The following is a 22,925-nucleotide window of genomic DNA, read 5'->3' on the forward strand; positions in this document are numbered from 1 at the left end:
CAGGCTCCTCTGAGGAAAAGGATTACTCCTTTCCCCCTTATGAAGATTCTGATGCTGAAGACTCCATTCCCTCAGCTTCTCCCCCTGAAGATTACTCCTTTGGGGAAACCTTACACACCATGAGGGAACATTTCCACTAGGAAGGTCAGGACTACTCTGACTCAAAGAAAAGGCTCCGGGAGTTTCTTTTACTCCCCTAGCACAGACCACTTGCTATCCCCCCAGTTTTGGACATAGTGGATGATGTCTTCTTAGAATCTAGTCTAAATCCAGATTCTCTGCCTCCTGCACCAGCCAAACCAGATAGATACTATAGAGTGCCTGACTCTCACAAATTCCTTTACAAAAGCCCTGCTGCTGATCCAGAGACAATCTCCCAGGGTCCCAAAGGGGCTAAGGCTTCTGTGGCTAAAAATCCTGTACCCTCAGAACGGGACTCCAGAGCACTAGATAGGTGGGGGAAGAAGGTTTACACCTCAACTACTCTAGCTATGAGAGCACTAAATTGTCAATTTCACATGCTTAAATACCAGCAATTCCTAATGTCTCAAATAAAACAAAAGATGGGCACGCACCCTCAACAGTCTGAATTCAAGGAAATGCAAGATCTGTTGCGTACAGCTGAACAGGTGGGCAAACATACTTTACAATGTGGTTTTGATGCCTTGGAAGCTTCATCTAGAGCAGCTGTTACTGGGTCTGTTATACGTAGGCATGCTCGGTTAAAGGAACAATCTCTGCCTGATCATGTTAAAGCAAAGTTACTGGATGCACCCTTACAGCAGGATGTCTTATTTGGGGTTAAAGCAGAGGAGGTTTTAAAGAAAATGGAGGATAAGGCAAAATCTATGCAGACGGTCAAAGATTTCCTACAGGTACAGCCCCCACACTTCAGCAGAAATTGGCCAACAAAAAATTGGTCCTTTCCAGCATCTGACAGACCACAGAGGGGTAAATACAGGCGCCCAAGGGGCAGAGGACAAGTGCAAATCCCTTACAAACCTCGCCAATGGGGCACTACAACGCAGAAGGGAGGAGAAGACAGGTCCCAAACAACTAGAAGGCAAACAGAATGACTTAAACCTCAAACTGCCAAGCAAAACCGTCTTGGCAGCTTCCTTGGGAGGAAAATTAGCACTTTTTTGCAGACTACTGGTGCATCGTCACAAAGGACAAATGGATCCTAGATATTATCTCACACGGATACAGATTCCATTTCCACACCTTGCCAAGGATAAAAGGAATGCCAAACCTGCCACAAAATCAATGGGCAGAGGCACAAAAACAAATTACAGCTCTCCTGGACATGAGAGCCATTCAGCTGGTACCTACACAGGAGCAAGGCCAAGGATTTTACTCAAGGCTCTTTCTAGTCCCCAGAAATGACAATGCTTGGAGACCCATTCTGGACCTTTCAATTTTAAACACCTTCTTGCAAGTACCCAAATTCAAGATGCTAACACTACAGCAGCTTCTTCCCATGTTGGGCAAGAAAGCTTGGCTAGTAACGTTGGACCTCAAGGAGGCATACCTGCATGTCCCTATCAGACAAAATTGCAGAAGATACCTCCATTTCATTGCAGGTTCAACCCATTACCAATTCTCTGCACTGCCCTTTGGCTTATCTACTGCGCCCAGGGTCTTCACAAAATGCCTGGCACCAGTAATTGCATACTGCAGACAAAGAGGAATTCAGATATACCCATATCTGGACGACTGTCTCATCCAAGCAGAAAGCAAGGACATTTTCTTACAACACCTGGCTTTTGTAAAACATTTTCTAAGTTGCCTAGGGTACACAGAAACGAAAAGAAATCAAAACTAGTGCCTCACAAAATATGACATTCCTGGGTGCCAGCGTGAATACAATGGCCCAGATGGCTCATCTGAAGCCAGGCAAACAACTACAATTAACTCAATACTTCAGAACAATGGCAACAAAGACCCAACTCCCTGCAAGAAAAATTCTGCAGGCCTTGGGTTTCATGGCATCTTGCATAGTACTAATACCATTTGCAAAACTGCATATGAGGAAATTACAATGGTACCTAAAAAGCATATGGACTCAACACAGCCACAGCTTGGAAACCATGATAAATCTCATTCCCTGCCTTCAACAGGAGTTTCTATGGTGGTCACATGCATGTCACCTCAACAAGCATCAGCCTTTCACCCTTCCCCCAACCAGGCAAACTATGACAACAGATGCATCGGACTATGCCTGGGGGGGCACGCATGGCAGGACGGTGCGTTCAAAGCTTATGGACAGCATATCAAAGGAATCTGCACATCAATCAAAAAGAAATGCTAGCTGTACAAAATGCTCTGACAGCCTTCAAGGACCTCTTGCATCCAGGACAGCTTATCATAAGAACAGACAACACCACAGTAATGTGGTACATAAACAAACAAGGGGGTACACACTCCTACCCTCTATGCAGGCAAGCAATGACCTTGTGGAACACAGCACTGGCTTACCAAGTTCAATTACAAGCTCAATTCCTGCCAGGAAAAAAGAAAACATTGGCAGACAACCTAAGCAGAACCATCATGGATCCCCACGAGTGGAAACTGGATCCACAAGTATTCGCAATGATAACTCAAAAATGGGGTTTCCCAGACATAGACCTGTTTGCCAGCCCTCAAAACTATCGGCTAACAAAGTTTTGCACAAGGACTTTTCACCATCAAGCTTGGAAAGTGGACGCACTTTCATTCAGTTGGAAAATGCTAACAGTATATGCCTTTCCTCCACTACCCCTTCTCACAAAGGTGCTACTGAAAGTCAGGATGGAGAGCCCCCGAATGATACTCATTGCCCCAGACTGGCCATGCCAGCACTGGTACCCACTATTAAGGAATATGGCCCAGGGCCTACCATGGATTTTACCACAAATTACCCACCTGCTCACACAGCAAGACAATCAGATTCTACACAGCCAGCTCAAAACCTTAAACTTGGCTGCATGGCAAATCACCTAAGCAACCAGCCAGCTCCTCTCTCACAAGCTGTTATGGAAGTTCTTCTGGAGGCCAGGAGGCCCAGCACCAGGAAAGCCTACTCAGACAAATGGAAAAGGTTTTGTGCCTGGAACCAAGCTAAAGACCAAAATACCCTTCAGCCTGACATACCTCAGATTGTGCAATATCCAACTGAGATGTTACACAAAGGGCTTTCTTTTTCATCTATTAAAATCCACGCCTCAGCCATTTCTGCTCACTACAACACGGATCCTCCCTTATTTTCACATCCACTCTTGAGGCAGTTTCTCAGAGGGGCCAAAAACATTAGGCCTCCCAGGAGAGCACCAACACATACTTGGGACCTTAACTTTGTTGTGGAAAAACTCACGCTACCTCCTTTTGAGCCAGCTTTGTCAGCTGACTTAAAGTTTATATCATGGAAGACTGCCCTGATGCTAGCAATCACTTCAGCTAGAAGAGTTTCAGAGCTTCAGGCACTAATGGCAGTAGAGTCTTTCCTCATTTTTCATCAAGACAGAGTTTCTCTACGAACTAACCCCTCCTTTATGCCTAAGGTTGTATCCAATGTGGCTCTAAATCGAACCATCCATTTACCCACCTTCTTTCCAAATCCACAGAACAAAGGAGAAAGACTGCTGCATTCCTTGGACATTCACAGGCAGCTACGTTACTACTTGGATCCCCTCTGAACTAGCTGAACTTATCTCTACCACTCTATTCTATACTACCTCTGTGGTGTATTTGCTTGTGCCTAAGGGTTTTGTTTCATTTTTTTCCATATAGCTATATGTATATGTGTGTATATGTATATATATGTATATGTATATATATGTGTATACATATATATATATATATATATATATATATATATATATATATATATATATATATATAATTTTTTTTTTTTGCCTACCTATTAGGGGCACCTGACATCTGAGGCAAGAAAAACTGAAGAAAATGGTGTCTGATGCCTCTGATATACCCCTGGCGCTCTGACGTCAGGGAAGAAGCGACAGCAACAGATGCTGGACCAAGACTTTGGAATTCGGGCTGACTGCGGGACTGCCTGATGGCAAGATAACCCAAGTGTGATGACTGCAACAGGGTATACACTCTAACATCTACATTTATGGTAGGTACAAAACTGTACTTTGTGCACTACAAAAGTATCGTATATCAGGGATTAATTGTCTGTCTAGCTCTTCTGTTGATCAGAAGGTTTAAATACAGTGGCAAATTGTTCAGCTAGGAGTGAAGCAGCTGCTGTTAAGACTTGTTTGTGATTGACATTTTTTTTAATCTCTGTGGTATGAACACTGGGAGAGAATAATTCACCTACTGGTTTTCTCCACTTCCCAGATTGATTATGTGTTGTATCTGGGGAGGAGTCATTTGCAAATGTAACTTTTGAATCCTTTGACTGAGTTTCTGTATTTGTTAACAAAAGATGTGTGGATTTGTTATAAAAACTAACCAGAATAGCAAGTAAGTTGTAAAGAAAAGTATGTGAGAAAATACATAAAAAGGAAGAAATTCACATGAAGGTAAAAGAATGGACAGAATTAAGTAAATATAATAATGACTTGCAGAATCACTGTATGGAATAATTTTGGCCAAAGAAACAAGCAAAATATCAATAATAAATATATAGTGTAACTGCAACAGTTGGTGGTAAAAGGAGGAAACTTGTCCTTTTATTAGATAGTGTAAGGAACAAATTTATTAAGGAAAAGATGCAGGAAATAGTTTATAATAATATACATAAAGTTTATGGATAAAGTGTGGGTTTTATAGAAAAAGGGCTGGTAGGTTGCAACCTTAACTGAAAAAGAGAACTTTAAAGGCGCAGAATGAACAGTTTGGGGGGGGGGGGCTGATTTTTATATAACAGGACAAATATTAGTTTATAAAGCATTAGATGAGTGTTGTATATTGAGACTGGCTTTAATAGTTTTAATGATATTACATGTTTTACTGAAAAGGGAGAAAGACAGGATTTGTTAGACTGGAGACCAATTTCATTATGCCGTACTGACTACAAAATTATGAAAATGCTTCGTTTATTTGTCTGGTGTCAGGAAATCCTTCTATGTGGCACACCTCATCACAAAAGGTTTCTCATCCAGGAAAAAAGAGGTCATTGTTCCCTTCTACTCATCACTCATTAGACCCATTATAGAGTACAACGCCCCTTTTGGTATATACCTCACAAGACATCTACAACAACTGGAAAGGCCACAGAAATACCTCACAAAGAGGATTACCAGCCTCAAACAGATGCCCTATGCAGAACGTCTCAAAAAACTCCAGCTTTACTCTGTCGCATATTGCCTACTCACAGGCGATCTCTGCCTAACATACAAAGCTATGTCAAACCCAGAGCTGTTGGACATGCTCTACATAAAGAAATCCCAATCTCTCCGAGCTACACGCTCTAGGGACCTAAACCTTGTCACCACAATAAACAGAACATGCTGGAGGGTAGATTCCTATCTCAGAGACTTCCCATACTCTGGAACAAACTACCTATCTATATCAAACAAAGCTCCTCATTAGCACTTTTCAAGAAGAAGCTTGATGATTGGATGCGAGATAGGAAATTCACCCCGGGGATCACTTCTGTGCGTCTGCTTGACAGGGGCACAGGAAAATAATTTTCTTGGGTGGCAAAAGCCAGGGTACCGTTTGGCTAGGCTTATATAGGCCCTAGGGCCAATAGCCTAGTACCTACCTATGAAGGTTAGTAGTGGCAGATGTATATGAGGCAAAAGGAAAAGAATTAAAGGAAATACTCTTAATTAGAGATGTAGAATGAAGAGTGTTGGTATGTGAGATACAAGTCTGTTGACATAGTGAATCACAGAGTGATTTGGGAAATGTTCAAGGATGATGAGTTTGGAAAAGACTGATGTATTTGTAGAACAGCTTGCAAATACACTAGTATTATTCCATTAGTAAATGGGTTATTTGATATGGGGGTAGAAAGGAATGGGAATAAAAACAGGTGGATAAATGAGAAGTTAATACGTATGGTTTGGTTTTAACACATGCACTTGTAGTGGGAGGTATTAAACAAACAGGGCCAAAGATAAAATGTAAAAGGTTTGGAGATTTTGATGATGGTGTGTGAATAAGGGGGTATTTGTTTTATTAGTAAGGAGATGATATTCTTGCATATTGGTTTCAGAACAAAGAAATTTATGATAAAGGAATAGAAGGAGAAGTTAGAAGAGCTAAAGAAATGTGTTTATATGGAGTAATTTACCCATTAATCCATATTGACACCTCCAAGCATTTCTGTAGGATCTGTCTTGTGACACCTCAGTGTGTCAAATAATTGCAAAAGCATGTTGCATACAAGTTTTTAAAATATTTCTTAAACCTTGCATGAGAAGCAATGCAACTTCAGTGAGAAGATGGTGGAATTCCTTGTGGACCCCTGTAACTGAAAATCTCTAAATTTGTGAAATATTAGCTAGCCTAGAGGGATGAAGTCCAGACTACAGCCCAGGTGACACAAATCTGATCAGTGGCTTAGGCAAGGTGTCTGGAAGAAAGGGTGATGTTTTGCTGACTCTGTGAGGAAGGAGAGAGTACATTCCTGGGTTGTGCATTCCCATAGAAGAATCTTCAGTGGAGACCAGAGAATCGCACAGGAGCAGTGGTTTCAAGGGAATCAGGTTGTTGTCCTGGGTTACATTGCTCACAAAAGCAAGTGACATGCTCTTACTGAAAAAAAATCTGTAAACTTATTTGTGCATCTCACAAGGTGAGCAAGCAAGCAAGCTATGAAATGTGGATTAATTACAATTGGTGTATCTGTCAGGGCTACTGGTGCCTTTTAAAAAGGCATGCTTAAACCAGCCTCATGACATAGAGAGTCAAGCCGTGACTGTAGCACTGGTGACCTCGAACAATTTGCAACCTAGGTACCTATGGAAACTGGCAAAGGGAGGAGAGAAATGATGAGGCTTAAGCCTGCTTGTCTGTCTTCAGTGGGGGATGATGTGCTGACATGAATGTGCCATTCCTATTAGTTCTTTTGGAGTCGGGGCTTGGAATAAACTGGTGGACTTTGGTAGAGTTGTCACCTGGGCCAAGACAATGAATCCTTTAGATCACACTTCATTTCGGGCATGTTATCAGGTGCTGCTCAACATGCAGAGGAAGATGGAGCTTCATTCCAAGTCCACCTACGCTGTGAGAAGTCATGGCAAATGTCTAATTCTCTCACCTCTCCCAATGCCATTCAGCTCACCAGAGCAGAGTGGGTTACAGTCTGAATTTCGTATAGGTCTGTATGGATTGAAATTGTTAAGCTAATGGGAGAATGTCACACCAACACACCAAGTTCAGTTCAACTTGCTAAACCTCATACTGAAAAAATAAAATAGAGGCTCTAGATTCATCACCTGTCTGAGGATATCAAAGGCCAAATTTCAACAACTGCTCGACTCTTTGGCCCCTCTACATAGCAAGTATTTAAGAAATTGGAGGAAAAAGGTAACATTTTTCTGATTATGGAACAAGTTTTTTTTTTTTTTATCCATCAGGATCAAAATGCAACAGGAATTAAACTCTATGTGCTGTCCCTTCTACAGAAAGCAAACCAGAGCTGATCAGGTTAAACAAAAATATTTTTTTTTGTTTTTTGAGCATTTTGATTTGCAGACAGTAAAGAAGTAGCAATGGACCTTCCCCTTTTCAAGACACCACCACCGCCAGTCATGACAGCAGGACAGACTTTTCCTGTCTTTGCTGGTCTCAAGGCCTGTCTCCCTTCACAGATCTTGAGTGGAAGGGTAATATTTTTCAGATGTCAGTGGTTCATCATGATACTGGAAACCTAAGCAGGAGGAGTAATTGCTGTATGTCACAAAAGATTCAAAAAGTTTATCTCCTTTCATGGGGAGCAATTTAAGTATCTGTAGGTCAGATGTAATCCCTCTCATACTACCAGTAGTAGACCAGTTATTTGCTTGCACAGTAGTAGAACAGATATCATCCATAGAAGAGGGCACAAAAGATTCAAAAAGTTTATCTCCTTTCATGAGGAGCAATTTAAGTATCTGTAGGTCAGATGTAATCCCTCTCATACTACCAGTAGTAGACCAGTTATTTGCTTGCGCAGTAGTAGAACAGATATTACCCATAGAAGAGGGCACAAAAGATTCAAAAAGTTTATCTCCTTTCATGAGGAGCAATTTAAGTATCTGTAGGTCAGATGTAATCCCTCTCATACTACCAGTAGTAGACCAGTTATTTGCTTGCGCAGTAGTAGAACAGATATCATCCATAGAAGAGGGCACTGGGTTTTATTCAAGACTCTTTTTTTGATCCCAAGGAGACTGACTCTGGAAATGTATCCTAGATGTGCTCTAAAGAAAGGTCCAAAAATTCAATATGATGATCTACCTTACCCTTTTACCCTTGATAATACCTCAGACTGTTTATGGTAACAGTGTACTTGGACACCTTCCTGCATGTCACCATTTTTCAAAGAGAGTGGAGGTTCCTTCAGTTTTTTGTGAGTTTGTAGTGTTTCCAGTTCACTTCATTGCTGTTTGAGTTTCCATGGCTCCAGGATATTCACAACATACTTGGCACCTCAGGGAGTTTCATATCTGCCCATACCTGGATAATTGTCTGATCCAGGCTTCTTTCTTAGCTCAGACCAACTAAAGAAGGATCTGAACCTGAACTCTGGATTCCTGACAAAGTAAGGATTTCCATCCACCTCCAAAATCAATACATGCTCCCCTCCAAAACCAAGCTGCCACTTGTGGCACCTCTGGCTGCATCCCAATACAGTGTCCTCCTACTTTCAGACAAAAGATTTCTTTTGAGTACCCTATTCCTAGACTATGCCCAAAAGAAGACCCTACCATTAAGAGGGTATGTCGTCAGCTGTCATGGTGGTACTAAATTCACATTCAACCCAGGTTATTTTTCCAATAACCAGACTTTTCTTCAAGTACATATTTCATCTAAGGCCACGCAGAAAGCTTATGGTCTCTGTCTCTGACCTAAATTTATTTTTTTGGAAAAAGCTCATATCATCTGTATTTGAACCAGCTGCTTGACTGTGCCAGAAAATTCCTTTCATGGAGGACTGTTTTTCTTGTGGCTATTAATTTTGTGTGGAGAGTCTGTGAATGTTGAGCCCTATTTTTCTTTGTGGCAGAGTGGCCTTGAGAGCATACCTATCTTTCATTCCAAGGAATGTATTCAGATTATCTTTAAATCAGTCTATGTGACTCGTACACTTTTTTCCCCAAAGGAAAAGACTTCTACATTCATTGGATGTATGCAGGCAGTTGAGACATTACTTGGCAAGAGCCAATGATAGTCCAAAGTGGTCAGAACTGACCCTTTTATGCTGCCATTTAATTGTCACGGTAGTTAATACTAGCCTATGTTCGAGCCTACTAAAAAGAACAAATGATGGGGCAGGCTGGTCTTCCCTTTTTACTTAGCATTGGTCTAATGTCTGCAGTGTGACGAGGAGGCCATGCCATTGGAAGAGGGACGTCCAGATCACTGGGAGTCTAGCTGGTCTTGCTGACATATGCCTGCAGCTAATTCCCCTGTCTTGTGAATACTACTACTGTAGCAATGTTCCCTAGCCTCAGGTGTGCACTGCTTGGGTTACAGTTGCACATTCTTCAGTCCTGTACTGCTTATTTACGGAGGTTGAAGCGCTGATTGATTTTAATATTGCATTAATTTTATGTGCTGGGCATAATGGTGTTGTGTGGTTCATGTACAAACTGCTGGGTAGAACATCTGATTAGATTCTGTGATGTTGAAGTATTCAAAATAAGTGTGGCTTACTGTATGCCTGCCTTTTATAACTTGTGTAAATGTATTCATAACTGTGTCTTCTTGTAATTGTTTGCTGATAAACTCAGCCAGTCAATAAAATAATAAAATTATCTTAATGGATCTTTTTCAGCCACAGTTTGTGCCAAAGATATTTACAAACCATAATTTTAAATATAAGTAATAGTAATAGGCTTTAATGTCACAAGATTAGCAATTGGTGCATGACTTCAGTAAGTAAATTGCAAAATAAGGTCAGACTGTAGGCCTCATATATGAGAATTATATTCAGAAACATGGACTTTAGTTTCAGTATTTGCAGATTTAACAGGTTTGCTTTAGTAAAGAGCATTGCTAATCAAAGCGCACAAAAGCTACTGTAGGAGATGATGTGGCTAAGGAGGATGATAGTAAGGGCTTATAGAATGAGGAATTAGTTATTTGTATAGAATCACAGAGCTACACTGTAGTGAGAGCACCAGAGTTTACATTATCCATGTAAGCTGTAAAGTGTAAGGGGGATGTGTGGTTTGTGTAGATGTCCTTCAAGGATGCATCTGCAGTCCTTACAAATGGGTTGTCCTGTCGTCAGGCAGCCCTTCGGTCGGCCGGATTCCAAAGTCTGGGTCTGGCTTCGGCTGGTGTCGCACTCACCCGACGTCATCTCTGCTGGTCTTCGGGTATAAAGGCATCAGCCGACGCCATTTTCCTCAGTCTTTCTTGCCGCGTGGCGCCCGAAGCAGAAGCTGTTCGCAAGTGCCGGTCGGTCAGATCCAGAGATTACTACTACCGAATACTACTCAAGACTTCTAAAAGCTAAGTACCCGCTGGGGACTCTTTCTTGCCTCAGCCGATGTCAGAAAAAGTAAATAACTGTTTAACTTGTGGGAAACAAATACCTCATAAAGATTTCCACTCTTACTGTTTACCTTGTTTCAGGCCCAGACCACGACGTAGCAGCTTGTTTAGCCTGTGCTTCCTTCAACCGACGAACGCTTAGGCGTCGGTCGGAGTTTGCTGAACAGTTTTTCGGCTCAGATTTTGCGTACATTATGCCGTCGGATCCTCCGACTACACAAATTGTTAAGAAACGCAAAGAGAAGGACCGACACTCACGGTCCGCGGTTTCGGCCGAAACCACGGTTAAGCAAACCGCGAGTGCCTCGGTTTTGGCCGAAACCGAAAACGGTTCAATCCTCAGCGAATCCATGACTACTACCGAGGCCCCTTCTACCCTAGTTGAATCGGCCACTGACGTTTTGCCTACTAATGTGGTTTCTCAAGAATTATCGGATACCATCCCTTTGGATGTCTCTACACCAGCACGTGGTGCTGCTAGGCCTCCTGCAGCCATGTCTATAAAGGCCTTTGCCAGGGCTAAAGCAGCCAAATCTGCTAAGTCTGTGCCTGTTAAGCCCCCCTCTCACAGGCCCAGTTCCAGTTCCCAAATGCTTACTCTGGCAGAGGATCTCATCTCTTTAATAAGGGGATCCCAATCTCACCCAGACAGGGCCTCTCAACCTCCAGAAAAAAGACCTAGAGCAGAGCACCCTGAGACAGTGTCCTCAGATGACTCTTCTGATGATACAGACAATACAGACCATCCTGAGGCTCCTTATTCTACATATGAAGATTCCGATGCTGAAGAATCTATTCCTTCTGCCCCTTCACCAGAGGAATTTTCCTTTGGGGAAACCTTACATGCCATGAGAGAGCAATTCCAATGGCAAGGTCAAGATTTCTCAGATTCAAGAAAAAGGCTTAGGACCTTTTTACACTTACCGCAACATAGACCCTTAGCTATACCTCCAGTTCCCCCTGTGGTGGATGATGCATTTAATGATGTTTGCACTGCTCCAGATACTTTACCTCCAGCCAGGTTCCGGACACTCATCACCACTTATACAAGGCTCCGCTTGCAGATCCTGAGACTATTTCCCAGGGTCCTAAGGCAGTAGCTGCGATCTCAGCAAAAAAAACCCTCCCTTCTGATAGGGAATCCAGGTCATTAGAGAGATGGGGTAAAAAAGTATACACCTCTGCTACTCTCTCAGCTAGAGCTTTGAACTGTCAGTTTCATATGATCCAATACCAAGAGTTTATGCTTGATCAGTTAACTAAGAAACTGTCTTCTGATGATTCCTTAGATAACAAATATGTTCTAGAAATGGTCAATAACATACAGCAGGTTAGTAACCATTCTTTAAAATGTGGCTATGATGCACTGGAGGCTTCATTTAGATCAGCCATGACTGGTACAGTTATAAGAAGGCATGCATGGTTGAAAGAACAGGTCTTACCGGATCATGTTAAAGCAAAGCTTCTAGATGCTCCTATGGATAAGGTCAGTTTATTTGGTTCTCCTGCCCAACAAGTAATGAAGAAAATGGAAGAGAAGGCAAAATCTGTACAAACAGTTAAAGATTTCTTACAGGTTCAGCCCCCAAGGTTTAGCAGGAACTGGCCTTCCAAAAATTGGTCCTTTCCAGACTCCTCTAAATCTCAGAGAGGCAGGAATAGACGTTCCAGAGGCAGAAATCAATCCAGAGGAGGTGCCTACAGGGGATGCCAGTGGCAAGGCAATAACCAACGAGGCACAGAGTCTACCACTGCCACTACAACACAATCACAGTGACTTGACTCTGGCACCGCCCACCAGAGAACAGATAGCAGCACCCTTAGGCGGAAAGTTAGCCTTATTTTAAAAAAACTGGCACTATATCACAAGAGACAAGTGGATTTTGCAAATTATAGATCAAGGCTACAGGTTTCATTTCCACACCTTACCAGTAAAAAGAGGAATGCCAAACCTACCACCAAATCAAAAGACAGAAGCTCTAAAACAAATAACTCAATTGACAAAAATGAGAGCTGTAGAAAGGGTACCACCTACAGAACAGGGCAAGGGATTTTACTCCAGACTCTTCCTAGTACCAAGAAAAGAGAAAAGTTGGAGGCCTATTCTCGACCTGTCCGCTTTAAACACATTCATCATTGTTCCAAAATTCAAAATGCTGACCCTACAGCAACTTCTTCCCATGCTGGGCAAGGAGTGTTGGCTGGTAACTCTAGATCTCAAGGAGGCATACCTGCACGTCCCCATACGACCAAATTGCAGAAGATACCTCAGATTTCTTGCAGGATCAGAGCATTATCAATTCTCAGCATTGCCCTTTGGCTTATCTACTGCACCCAGAGTGTTCACGAAATGCCTGGCATCAGTAATCGCTCATTGCAGGCTTCAGGGAATCCAAATTTATCCATACCTGGACGACTGCCTGATACAAGCGGACAACCAAAATAAGCTGACACAAGACTTACAAAGGGTCATTTGCTTACTACAAGCCCTGGGATACACAGTCAATTTAAAAAAGTCAAGACTGATACCATCCCAAACAAGAACATTCTTGGGTGAAAAATTGGACACAGTAAAACAAATGGCATTCTTAACTGCAGAAAAACAAGAACAACTTCCTCTTTACTTCTTGGCATTAACAAAGCAGGACAAACTAACAGCAAGGAAAGTATTGCAGGCCCTGGGCTTCATGGCCTCCTGCATAATACTGGTCCCCCATGCCAGACTGCATATGAGAAAGCTACAGTGGTACCTGAAGAATTTATGGTCTCAGCACAAACACAGCTTAGAAACCGAAATACCACTAATCCCATGCCTGAAACAAGACTTCCTATGGTGGGCTCAGGCATGCCAGTCAAATCCAGGCTTGTCCTTCCACAACAGACAAACAAGCCAAACCATCACAACGGACGCCTCAGACCTCGGTTGGGGGGCCCACATGCTGGACCACTGCATTCAAGGCTTATGGACTCCAGATCAGCTACACCTGCACATAAATCAAAAAGAAATGCTGGCAGTAAAACTAGCAATCCAGAATTTCAGACCATTCCTCAAAGAAGGCCAATTGATGATAAGGACAGACAACACCACTGTCATGTGGTACATCAACAAACAGGGAGGCACTCATTCATACCCCTTATGCCGAATGGCTCTGGACCTATGGAATATGGCTCTGAGCTACAACATTCAGTTACAGGCAATATTTGTACCAGGAAAAGAAAACATCCTAGCAGACATGTTAAGCAGAACTACCTTGGATGCTCACGAATGGATGCTACACCCGGACATCTTCAAGACCATCACAAAGAAATGGGGGATACCACAAATAGACCTATTCGCATCCCCACTCAATCACCAGCTCAAGAAATTCTGCACAAGGATATACCACCCACTTGCTTGGAAGGTGGACTCTCTATCCTTCAGTTGGAAAGGCCTGACAGCATATGCATTTCCACCTCTTCCTTTGATGCCCAAGGTACTACTGAAAATCAAAGAGGAACGTCCAAGGATAATTCTGATAGCTCCAAATTGGCCAAGGCAACATTGGTATCCATTACTGAGGACCATGTCTCGGGGGGAAACGTGGACACTACCCCTGATTCCTTTGCTGTTAACTCAGAGCAACTACAACATCCTGCATCCCAACCTGAAAACTCTGCAACTAACTGCCTGGAACATTGCATAAGAGCAACTAACCCAGACTTATCTCAAAGGGTTAAAGACATCATCCTTGAGGCCCGCAGACCTTCAACAAGAAGGAACTATGCAGGAAAATGGAAAAGGTTTGTCATTTGGAGTACTGAAAGAGGGAAGATGTGTCAAAGGTAGATATTGCCAACATCCTGGAGTATTTGGCAGAGCTTCTCCATACAGGCCTGTCCTACTCCACCATCAAGATACATGCATCAGCTATTTCTGCAGAATACAGCTTCAATCCCCCTGTTTTCTCTCACCCTCTACTCAGACAGTTCCTGAGAGGAATTAAGAATGTAAAACCTCCTAGGAAACCACCATTACCAGCATGGGACTTGAACTTTGTGCTAGAAAAATTGACACTCCCTCCATTCGAACCAGCAGCAACAGCAGATCTTCAACACCTATCATGGAAAACTGCTTTCCTACTGGCAATCACTTCAGCAAGAAGGGTTTCAGAACTACGGGCTTTAATGGCAGTACAACCCTTCCTAATCTTCCATCAAGATAGAGTATCCATGAGAACTAATCCTACATTCATGCCTAAGGTGATATCCAGAGTGTCTCTAAACCAGGCGATCCACCTACCTACCTTCTTTCCCAATCCACAGAACAGGGGGGAAAGACTCCTGCATACCTTGGATGTACATAGACAGTTGCGCTACTACCCGGACAGAACCAAGGGCAATAGAAAAACAGACCAGCTTTTAGTAGCCTATGCAACAGGAAGGGAAGGAAAAGCAATTTCCAAACAAACAATCTCCAAGTGGATAGGAAATTGCATAAGATTCTGTTACTCCTACCATGGAAAGCAAATTCCACAGAACATAAGGCCTCATTCTACAAGGGCTACTGCCACTACCACAGCTTTCTTACGAGGAGTGGCTACCAAGGACATTATTGAGGCTGCTACTTGGACCTCTGTGCATACATTTGCCAAGCATTATAACTTACCTCTATACTCCAGATCCCGAGCAGGGTTCGCCACTGCTGTTTTGCAAGGGATCCTAACTACACCATAATTCTTCTACCTCCTCCCCTAGTTTGACTATGGTATTCTACCCATTTGTAAGGACTGCAGATGCATCCTTGAAGGACATAGTACAGTTTTGTACCTACCATAAATGTAGATGTCCGAACAGGATAGCATCTGCAGTCAGGATTACCCACCCTCCTTCCCCTCTGTGGTACTCCTAGGGTGTTTGCCCTCCTTATAGCTAGCTAGGGGGGGATATCTTATGGTGTATCTGTTTGTATATATGTACATACATGCTTATTTTTTGTATTTGCCTTCTACTTTTTGGAAACATTGGCATTTTCCCAAAATGTAGTTTTCCAAGAGGGCAACTGGCATCTGGGGCAAGAAACACTGAGGAAAATGGCGTCGGCTGATGCCTTTATACCCGAAGACCAGCAGAGATGACGTCGGGTGAGTGCGACACCAGCCGAAGCTAGACCCAGACTTTGGAATCCGCCGATCCAAGGGCTGCCTGACGACAGGACAACCCATTTGTAAGGACTGCAGATGCTATCCTGTTCGGACATCTACATTTATGGTAGGTACAAAACTGTACTTTTCAAGCTGTAGCAACTACTTACTAAAAATATGTACATTTGCAAGAAAAATGTAGTGTGTAATGCTGATTACAAAAGGCAAATGTTTTAATGGTTTTAGCATAACAGTTGTTTAAATATATTATGCTGTTGGTTAATGGTAAATATTTCTCAATCCACAGATTGGGGAGGAGCCTGGAGTGCTACAAGTTGATAAGGACTCTGCAGCAGATCAGATTGGTGCCAATGGGTAGGTAAACTAATTCTAAACTTTATTTTAACAGAAGAAGAAATGTGTAAAGGAGTAATAGCAGAGTTAACTAAACTTGGCTCTTTTGGTAAGAGCCTAATTACCCAAGTACTCTTTAAGTCCATCTTTGTTGCTAATGTTTCTCTGGCTGGAGACACTTTTCGTCATTCTGCATATGAATCAAATATAATGCGTCAGTCTTTGTACTGGTAATTAGAACCATTTTCATTTTCTAACCCCCTTTTATCTGAATGCTAGTTTGTATGTTTATTTCAGGGTGATGCAATTCAGGTAGGGCTTTCAGATGATGTAGTACGCCCACTGCAAACGTTGTAGATTGCAGACCTTCTATTTTCAATTACTATGCAACATTTTAACTATTGCTAAGGATTTACTGGCAGGAAGCATGATTCATGACATGAATTTGGCCAACACCAAATTAACCAAAGGTTTAAATTACAAGCTCCATCTCGGTGACTTGCAGTTAAATGTATATGTAATGCTGCAGTATTTAAATATTGGGTTTTGTGTGGAATGCAGTCACCATCATTGATTGCAGAACACAAGATTAACAATGTAACACTTAAAAAAGAAATGCACACTGAAACTGTATAAAGCTGAGTAAGTTAAATAGTTTATGGAAATCTATTTTTCCCACCTACTCCATATTCAGTTACCTGCCTTTGCTGCTGTGATAAAGTGTACACAAGTTCATGGGTTCATAGGTAAGTAAAAAGTACGAACAGTAAGTCAAAACAAGAAAAGATGGCATGAGGAAGTTGGGAAAAACGGACCACAATACGCCAGCTAATATAAATAATTTATTGAGCGATTTCATCTTGATCACTAGACTTCATCAGAATGATGAATGATACTGATTAAGTCTAGTGACCAAGATGAAAATGCTCAATAAATTATTTATATTAGCTGCCGTATTGTGGTCCGTTTTTCCCAACTTCCTCATGCCATCTTTTCATGTCTAAGTACTAAGCTAGCTGCCTAGCCAATTTCTGTTTCTGTGCTGAAATTAACCAATCTCATTTGATTAAAGGTTGGTCTTGCCCCATCCCATGGTTGATTATAAATTACCCAAGAGTAATAACTGGGAGCATACCATAGATAATTTGAGGGGACCTATGCATGGGGATAAAGCATTTAGTAGCTGCCTCTGCCAATTAGTAGGACAGCGGGCAGTCCTGGGGTAAGGTTTCTGTCTCCCATCCCATAGATCCAGGTTGCGCTTCAGTATGGACAGGGATGAACTTTGTTTTATGTGGATGCGGAGTCTGCTCTAGAGCAGCAGTTCATCATTCACTGATTCAGTTTGGATATATAAGAGCACTCTTTAAATAATATGCAAGTAATGTTTTCATTTTTCCTGTTCTCAAGAATTTCACAGCATACTTAATCGAAAATAAATATTTATGCGTACATGTGCACACACGGCTAAGTCCGACATACATTGAGGTAAGTACAAGCCATTGAAAAGAGTTCAACAAAGTGCACTTTCACTACTGATGATTTCAGTTACTTGGCACTGGCCAGAATAGTTTTAAGTACATTGCTGAAAAAAATATAGCACAGCAAGAAGATGGCAGTCAGGTTAATGCATATAACATTTTTTCTGCTTTGTCTTCTCATTGTTAAGTAATATGATGTCAATTTTCATTCTGTCCTCAACTGATGGGTTCGGATCTGATGCTATCCCTGTGATCCAACTCAACCGTTACTAAAGCTTGTGGCAACTATGAACTCTAGAGCTTCTGCCTTACCCACAGTTCACCAACCCCAATTATCTCAGGTCTCGTTTGTTGCTTTTTAGTGAAAGACGTGGTCTCCAACCCTCTCGTGCGATATTAAGATAAGTTGAGAAACCTTCACTTACTTAATTCTCCCTTCTTTATTTAGATTTTCCCTTCTTTATTTAGATTAAGTATTTCCCTTACCTATCACATTCCTTTTTGACTTGCCTTGTGCTAAATTTCTTAATTTTTCTTTTTCTTTAACTCCTGTACCTCTTGATATTATTGTTAGTATCTTTTCCTTAGTATTACATTTTAAGTAGTTTCTCTAATACCATTGTTGCTAGCTGTTCTTTGCCCTTTAATTGTCTCCGTCTGTGTTTTACAAAAAAAAAAATAGTAGTAGTAGAAATAGTTAAATTTTTTTCCCTTTCTTGATTTTTGTTGGCGTGACAGTATAAAGGGTAAAGCACAAGCATACTTTAAAAAAATGTACTAAGTTTGGGCATAAGTTCCCTTTATCAGATGCTCACACTTTACGTATATACTGCTTAGGATGCTTCAGTTACAAGAAGATTGTTCTATTTGCCTCAGGTTTAACACCAGGGTGTTAGTTGAATGTAAGAATAAACTGATTCTTAAAGGCTTTTTGCTTTCATCTTTTGGAGAGGCTGTATTCAGAAAGAAATCTCTGAAAACCAAGACTAAAACAAAATCCTCATCTCCAAAGCCGCCTTTTTCCTCCTCTGCTTAGGAGTCTTCAAAGAAGAGGTCTCACAATGATTCGACTTCAACCTGGGATCCAAAGAAGCTGAAAATGTTTGATCTGACTCCTTTGGATCCGAGGAGACCAAAATTATCTGATCCGTCCTTCTCTGATCCAACACTATCCAAGTCAGATCCAGCTGTTGCTGGCCATTCAACTTCAACCTCGCTTATTTTACCTAGGACTCAGTCTGTTGATCTCGTACCATCTAGGGTACCTTCTCCATTTGTGGACAGACCCAAGTCTCCTTCACTGTTTTCCACTTGTTCTTCCAGAAGTCTCTCAGAGGAAGATGTGGAAAGTGGTAAGGAAGGTTCTCTCAGTGCAGGGGCAGATAGGTGCTCCTTTAGCTCCTACCCCTCTGAGTCAGGAGGTCTGTTTTTCTACTACATCCCCCTCTGTAACTTCCTCCTCGGACTCCATTAGCTGTCTCAGAGTTCTGGGATCCTTCTGGATTGGATCTGAGAATTGATTTATCCTCTGATTTAAAGCTTTCTCCAAGTGCTCCGATTCTGTCTAATCCGGAGACCTCTTGGAGCCGAAGCCTACCTGTTGAGTCCAAGGAGTTGCAGTCGACTCCGAAGCTTTTGGAGCTGTCTCTGCACCTCAGAGCCTTGGCACTCGATAGCTCTCTGTTCTGGCTTCTACCTCGGGGATTTTACCCTCCGAGTGGGGGAAGGCTGCAGTCCAAAAGCTGGGCTTTTCAGATCTGAGGTCTTCCTTTTTCTAGGGTGATTTGCATTCAAGTCTGTGAAGAGAGTTTTCTCTGCCTTGTCAAAATGGAAGGATCCTTCCCTCTTGGATGCCAAATCTGCAACCATGATATCACTGTGCTCAGAGCCTTATCAAATCTTTCCACAGGGACAGACAGTACCAAGACCCCAGGCTTCCACACAGGGAATTTTGATTTCCTCTTCTGATACCTTTCCAGATCATCCCACCATTCATTGATGTGTTTCTGGTATAAAAGAACACCCTTTAAGTAATATGCAAGTAATGTTTTTACTTTTCCGATTCTCAATAATTTCACAGCATACTTCATTGAAAGTATGTACATATACATACGGATGCACGGATCTACTTCATAATTTCGAAATTTTAGAATGCCGACAACCATATGGCCGACATTCAGAAGCTCAACATTATGAATAAATCCACAAAAAAGGAAATAAAATTTCCTTTAAAGTGCTCCGCCCCCACCCCCACCCCCGTAACTTTAATATACCAACTTCGAGATCGCACTACAGTGCAGGAATGGAAATCTTTCCATTCCGTACTATAGTGAGATGCCAGTTTCCCATTGTCGGCAATATGAATGTCGATCATATGGTGTCAGCCATATGGTTGTCGACATTTTGGACTGCCGGCAATGTCAGGTAGACCCGAATGCATACACGTCTTGAGTCTGACATACATTGAAGCAAGTACAAGCCATTGAAAAGTGTTCAACAAAGTGCATTTTCACTACTGATGATTTCAGTTACTTTGCACTGGCCAAAACAGTTTAAGTACATTGTTGAAAAAATATAGAACGTCATGGCAGTCAAGTTAATGCAAGTCACATTTTTTCCACTTTGCCTTCTCATTGTTAAGTAAAGAAAATTTTTACCTGGAAACTGAAAATGTTATATTTTGATATCCTGTGCAGTTAGTATCACTGTAAATATTTAGTATTTTTTATTACACTGTACAATGGCTTTGCGGACTGCTGTACTAACATCATTTTGATCTTGAGTCTGTTTTGTCTTGCTGCCACATTGCAGTTTGTCTCTTCATAATGTGACAGTGCTACATACGGTAAATTATGTGCATTGCTTCTGCATTTATAGTAGCAGTGTTGTGTGTCACTGTTGTGCCCTTGGAAACTTTTTACTTAAATCTTATCCCAAACAAAGCAGTTAAATTGCAAGTATGTTGGGTGTTCAGAGCTGGTAGCTGCCACACATTTGATACCATCCCATACAGTTTTAATTAGATTTTAGGTGTAATGTCTCATAAACAACTTCAAATTTTCCAGACTGTCCAACAATTTCTAGAGTCACATAGTTAACTGCAGCATTCCATAAAGAAACTGATAAATGTATTGATACTTATGAAGTGATGGAGTATAACTGATCATTTCTCTTTAAATTCATGATGGTTTTTCCAACAGCTTACTCTTTGGAAAAATATCACTTCAACTGTTTTGGGTGCATTTTAGTACTTTACTTCAGCTGGACAGTTTTAGAATGTAAAATTGTAAATAGTAACTGTCAATGAAAAATACCAAAAGCATGTAGTCTCCTATATATTTTGTTGGTTTAGACAGCCTCCATTCTGAAGTAAGATTTCAGTAGGAAAAAAAGACTGTGAGACTTTCATTATCTGTGGCAGGAAAAATGGAAATTAAGGAATTGGATACTGACAGGTTTCTGAGTGCTAAACTGCACTTAGGTGATGTTTTAGTGCGAAAAAAATAACTCTTGCATGAAGCTATCTGTATTGGAAGGTGCAGTTGTCATTTAAGGTTTTTCATTTAAAGTTTTGCTGATGTGGACAACATACATGACTAGACAGAATCTCATTCCACTGTGGGAGTGGCTTGACATTTTCATTTTTGTTTTAAAAACTGTACTTCAGGACTGGGGTGTTAACTGTGATTCCAAGTATGGCTTTGAAGGAATGACAGAAGGCATTTCTGAATAAAATTAAAGAATGTGTGTGAACTGAAACACCTTGCCAAAAGGCATAATACATTGTTGACAGTAACAGTTCAGAATGGAAAGTAAACAGCAATAGCATCATCAAATGAATACATTAATTTAGCAAATAGGTGAGGAAGAAAGTACAGAGAGATGAGGAGCACTGTGTAAATGAGTATTGGAAACAACGTTTTGGTACCATGTTCCTCATGCCAGCAGAAGAAAAAAATGGGAAGAGAAAGTCAGGTTAATGGTTCCTGGGAATTTTATAAAAGTAAGATTGAGAGTGAGTTACAAAAGTCTAGTCAGTTTAATAGTTTGCAGTCGGTGAAAAAAACGAAAGAGGAGATGTTCTTCATGTTTCACTGTTGCAGTCATTACATTTGGGTTATCCTGCTGGCAGGTTGCCCTCAGTTGGCCTGAATTCCAAAGTCTTGGGTCCTGCGTCGGTTGCTGTCACCTCTTCCCTGACGTCAGGTCGTCAGGGGTATAAAAGATGCAGCCAGCGCCATTTTATCCAGTCTTTCTTGCTGTGCGGTGCCCAAAGCAGAAGCAGTTTGCAAGTGCTGGTCGGCTGACTCCTGAGATTTTCGTGTTATTGTTTCAGATCCGAAGTCTTCATTAAAAGCTAAGTACCCCATTGGGGAAGCTTTTTTCTTGATCCAGTCCGATGTCAGAAAAAGTTAATAATTGTATTTCTTGTGGGAAGCAAATACCTCATAAGGACTTTCATTCTTACTGTATTCCTTGCCTAGGCCCTGACCACGACGTTGCTAGTTGTCGGTTTTGTGCTAGATTTAACCAATGCACTATTAAGCGTTGGTACGATTTTGCGTTAAGCTATTTTGGGCAAAGATTTAATTATACAATATCTTCTGATAGCCATCCGACTACCGGAGTTCACAAAAAAACACAAAGAAAAAGACAGGCAACCGAGGTCCAAAACCGACGACGAAGCTTCTCCTAAGCAAGTCGCTGGTTCGCCAGTTCTCAGTGAGGTGCTTTCGCAGCCCCTGACGCCCGCTACTTTAGAGTCGCAGGCCGCTACCTACTCCCACGTGGAGTCAGCCAGGCCGCAGGAAACTCAAGGTATTGGAATCTCTGAGATTATTCCCTCAAATGGGTCCAGAGCCGCCGAGCAGACATTGGCTTCTGAGGGTGTATTCAGACCTAAACAATTATATATTAAACCGACTTCAAAGATGAAAACACCTTTAAAGACAAAGAAGCAAGTTCACCAGCCACAAGGACAGGCCTCCATGCCCAAAAAACAGATGATCAAAATGGCCGAAGACTTAATTACCTTGATCAGGGGTTCCCATACCCCTCCTGATAAGAGGCCTAGTCAAGAGACAGACTATGAATCTTCAGATCAGGTTTCCATTTCATTCTGATTCCTCTTCTGATCAGGAATATTCTCTTCCTCCCTATGAGGATTCTGATGCTGAAGAATCAATTCCTTCAGCTTCTCCTCCTGAGGGCTACTCTTTAGGGGAAACTTTGCATACCATGAGGGAGCACTTCCACTGGGAGAGCCAAGATTTTTCAGAATCGAAGAAAAGGCTCAGAGACTTCC

The 22,925-nt window shown here is 41.7% G+C and overlaps 1 protein-coding gene across 3 annotated transcripts in view; it reads left to right on the forward strand.

The window, feature by feature from the left end:
* Positions 1–22,925, forward strand: part of OPTN (optineurin) — a 700,455-nt gene that overhangs the window by 151,143 nt on the left and 526,387 nt on the right. For all 3 annotated transcript variants that reach the window (XM_044087961.1, XM_044087962.1, XM_044087963.1), the window contains one exon: positions 16,093–16,160. In XM_044087961.1, coding sequence (XP_043943896.1) covers positions 16,093–16,160 — 68 coding nt within the window. The remainder of the gene's footprint in view (positions 1–16,092; positions 16,161–22,925) is intronic.

This window comes from Protopterus annectens, chromosome 11.part0, assembly GCF_019279795.1.
Source record: "Protopterus annectens isolate FY-2018-M chromosome 11.part0, PAN1.0, whole genome shotgun sequence".
NCBI lineage: Eukaryota > Metazoa > Chordata > Ceratodontiformes > Protopteridae > Protopterus > Protopterus annectens.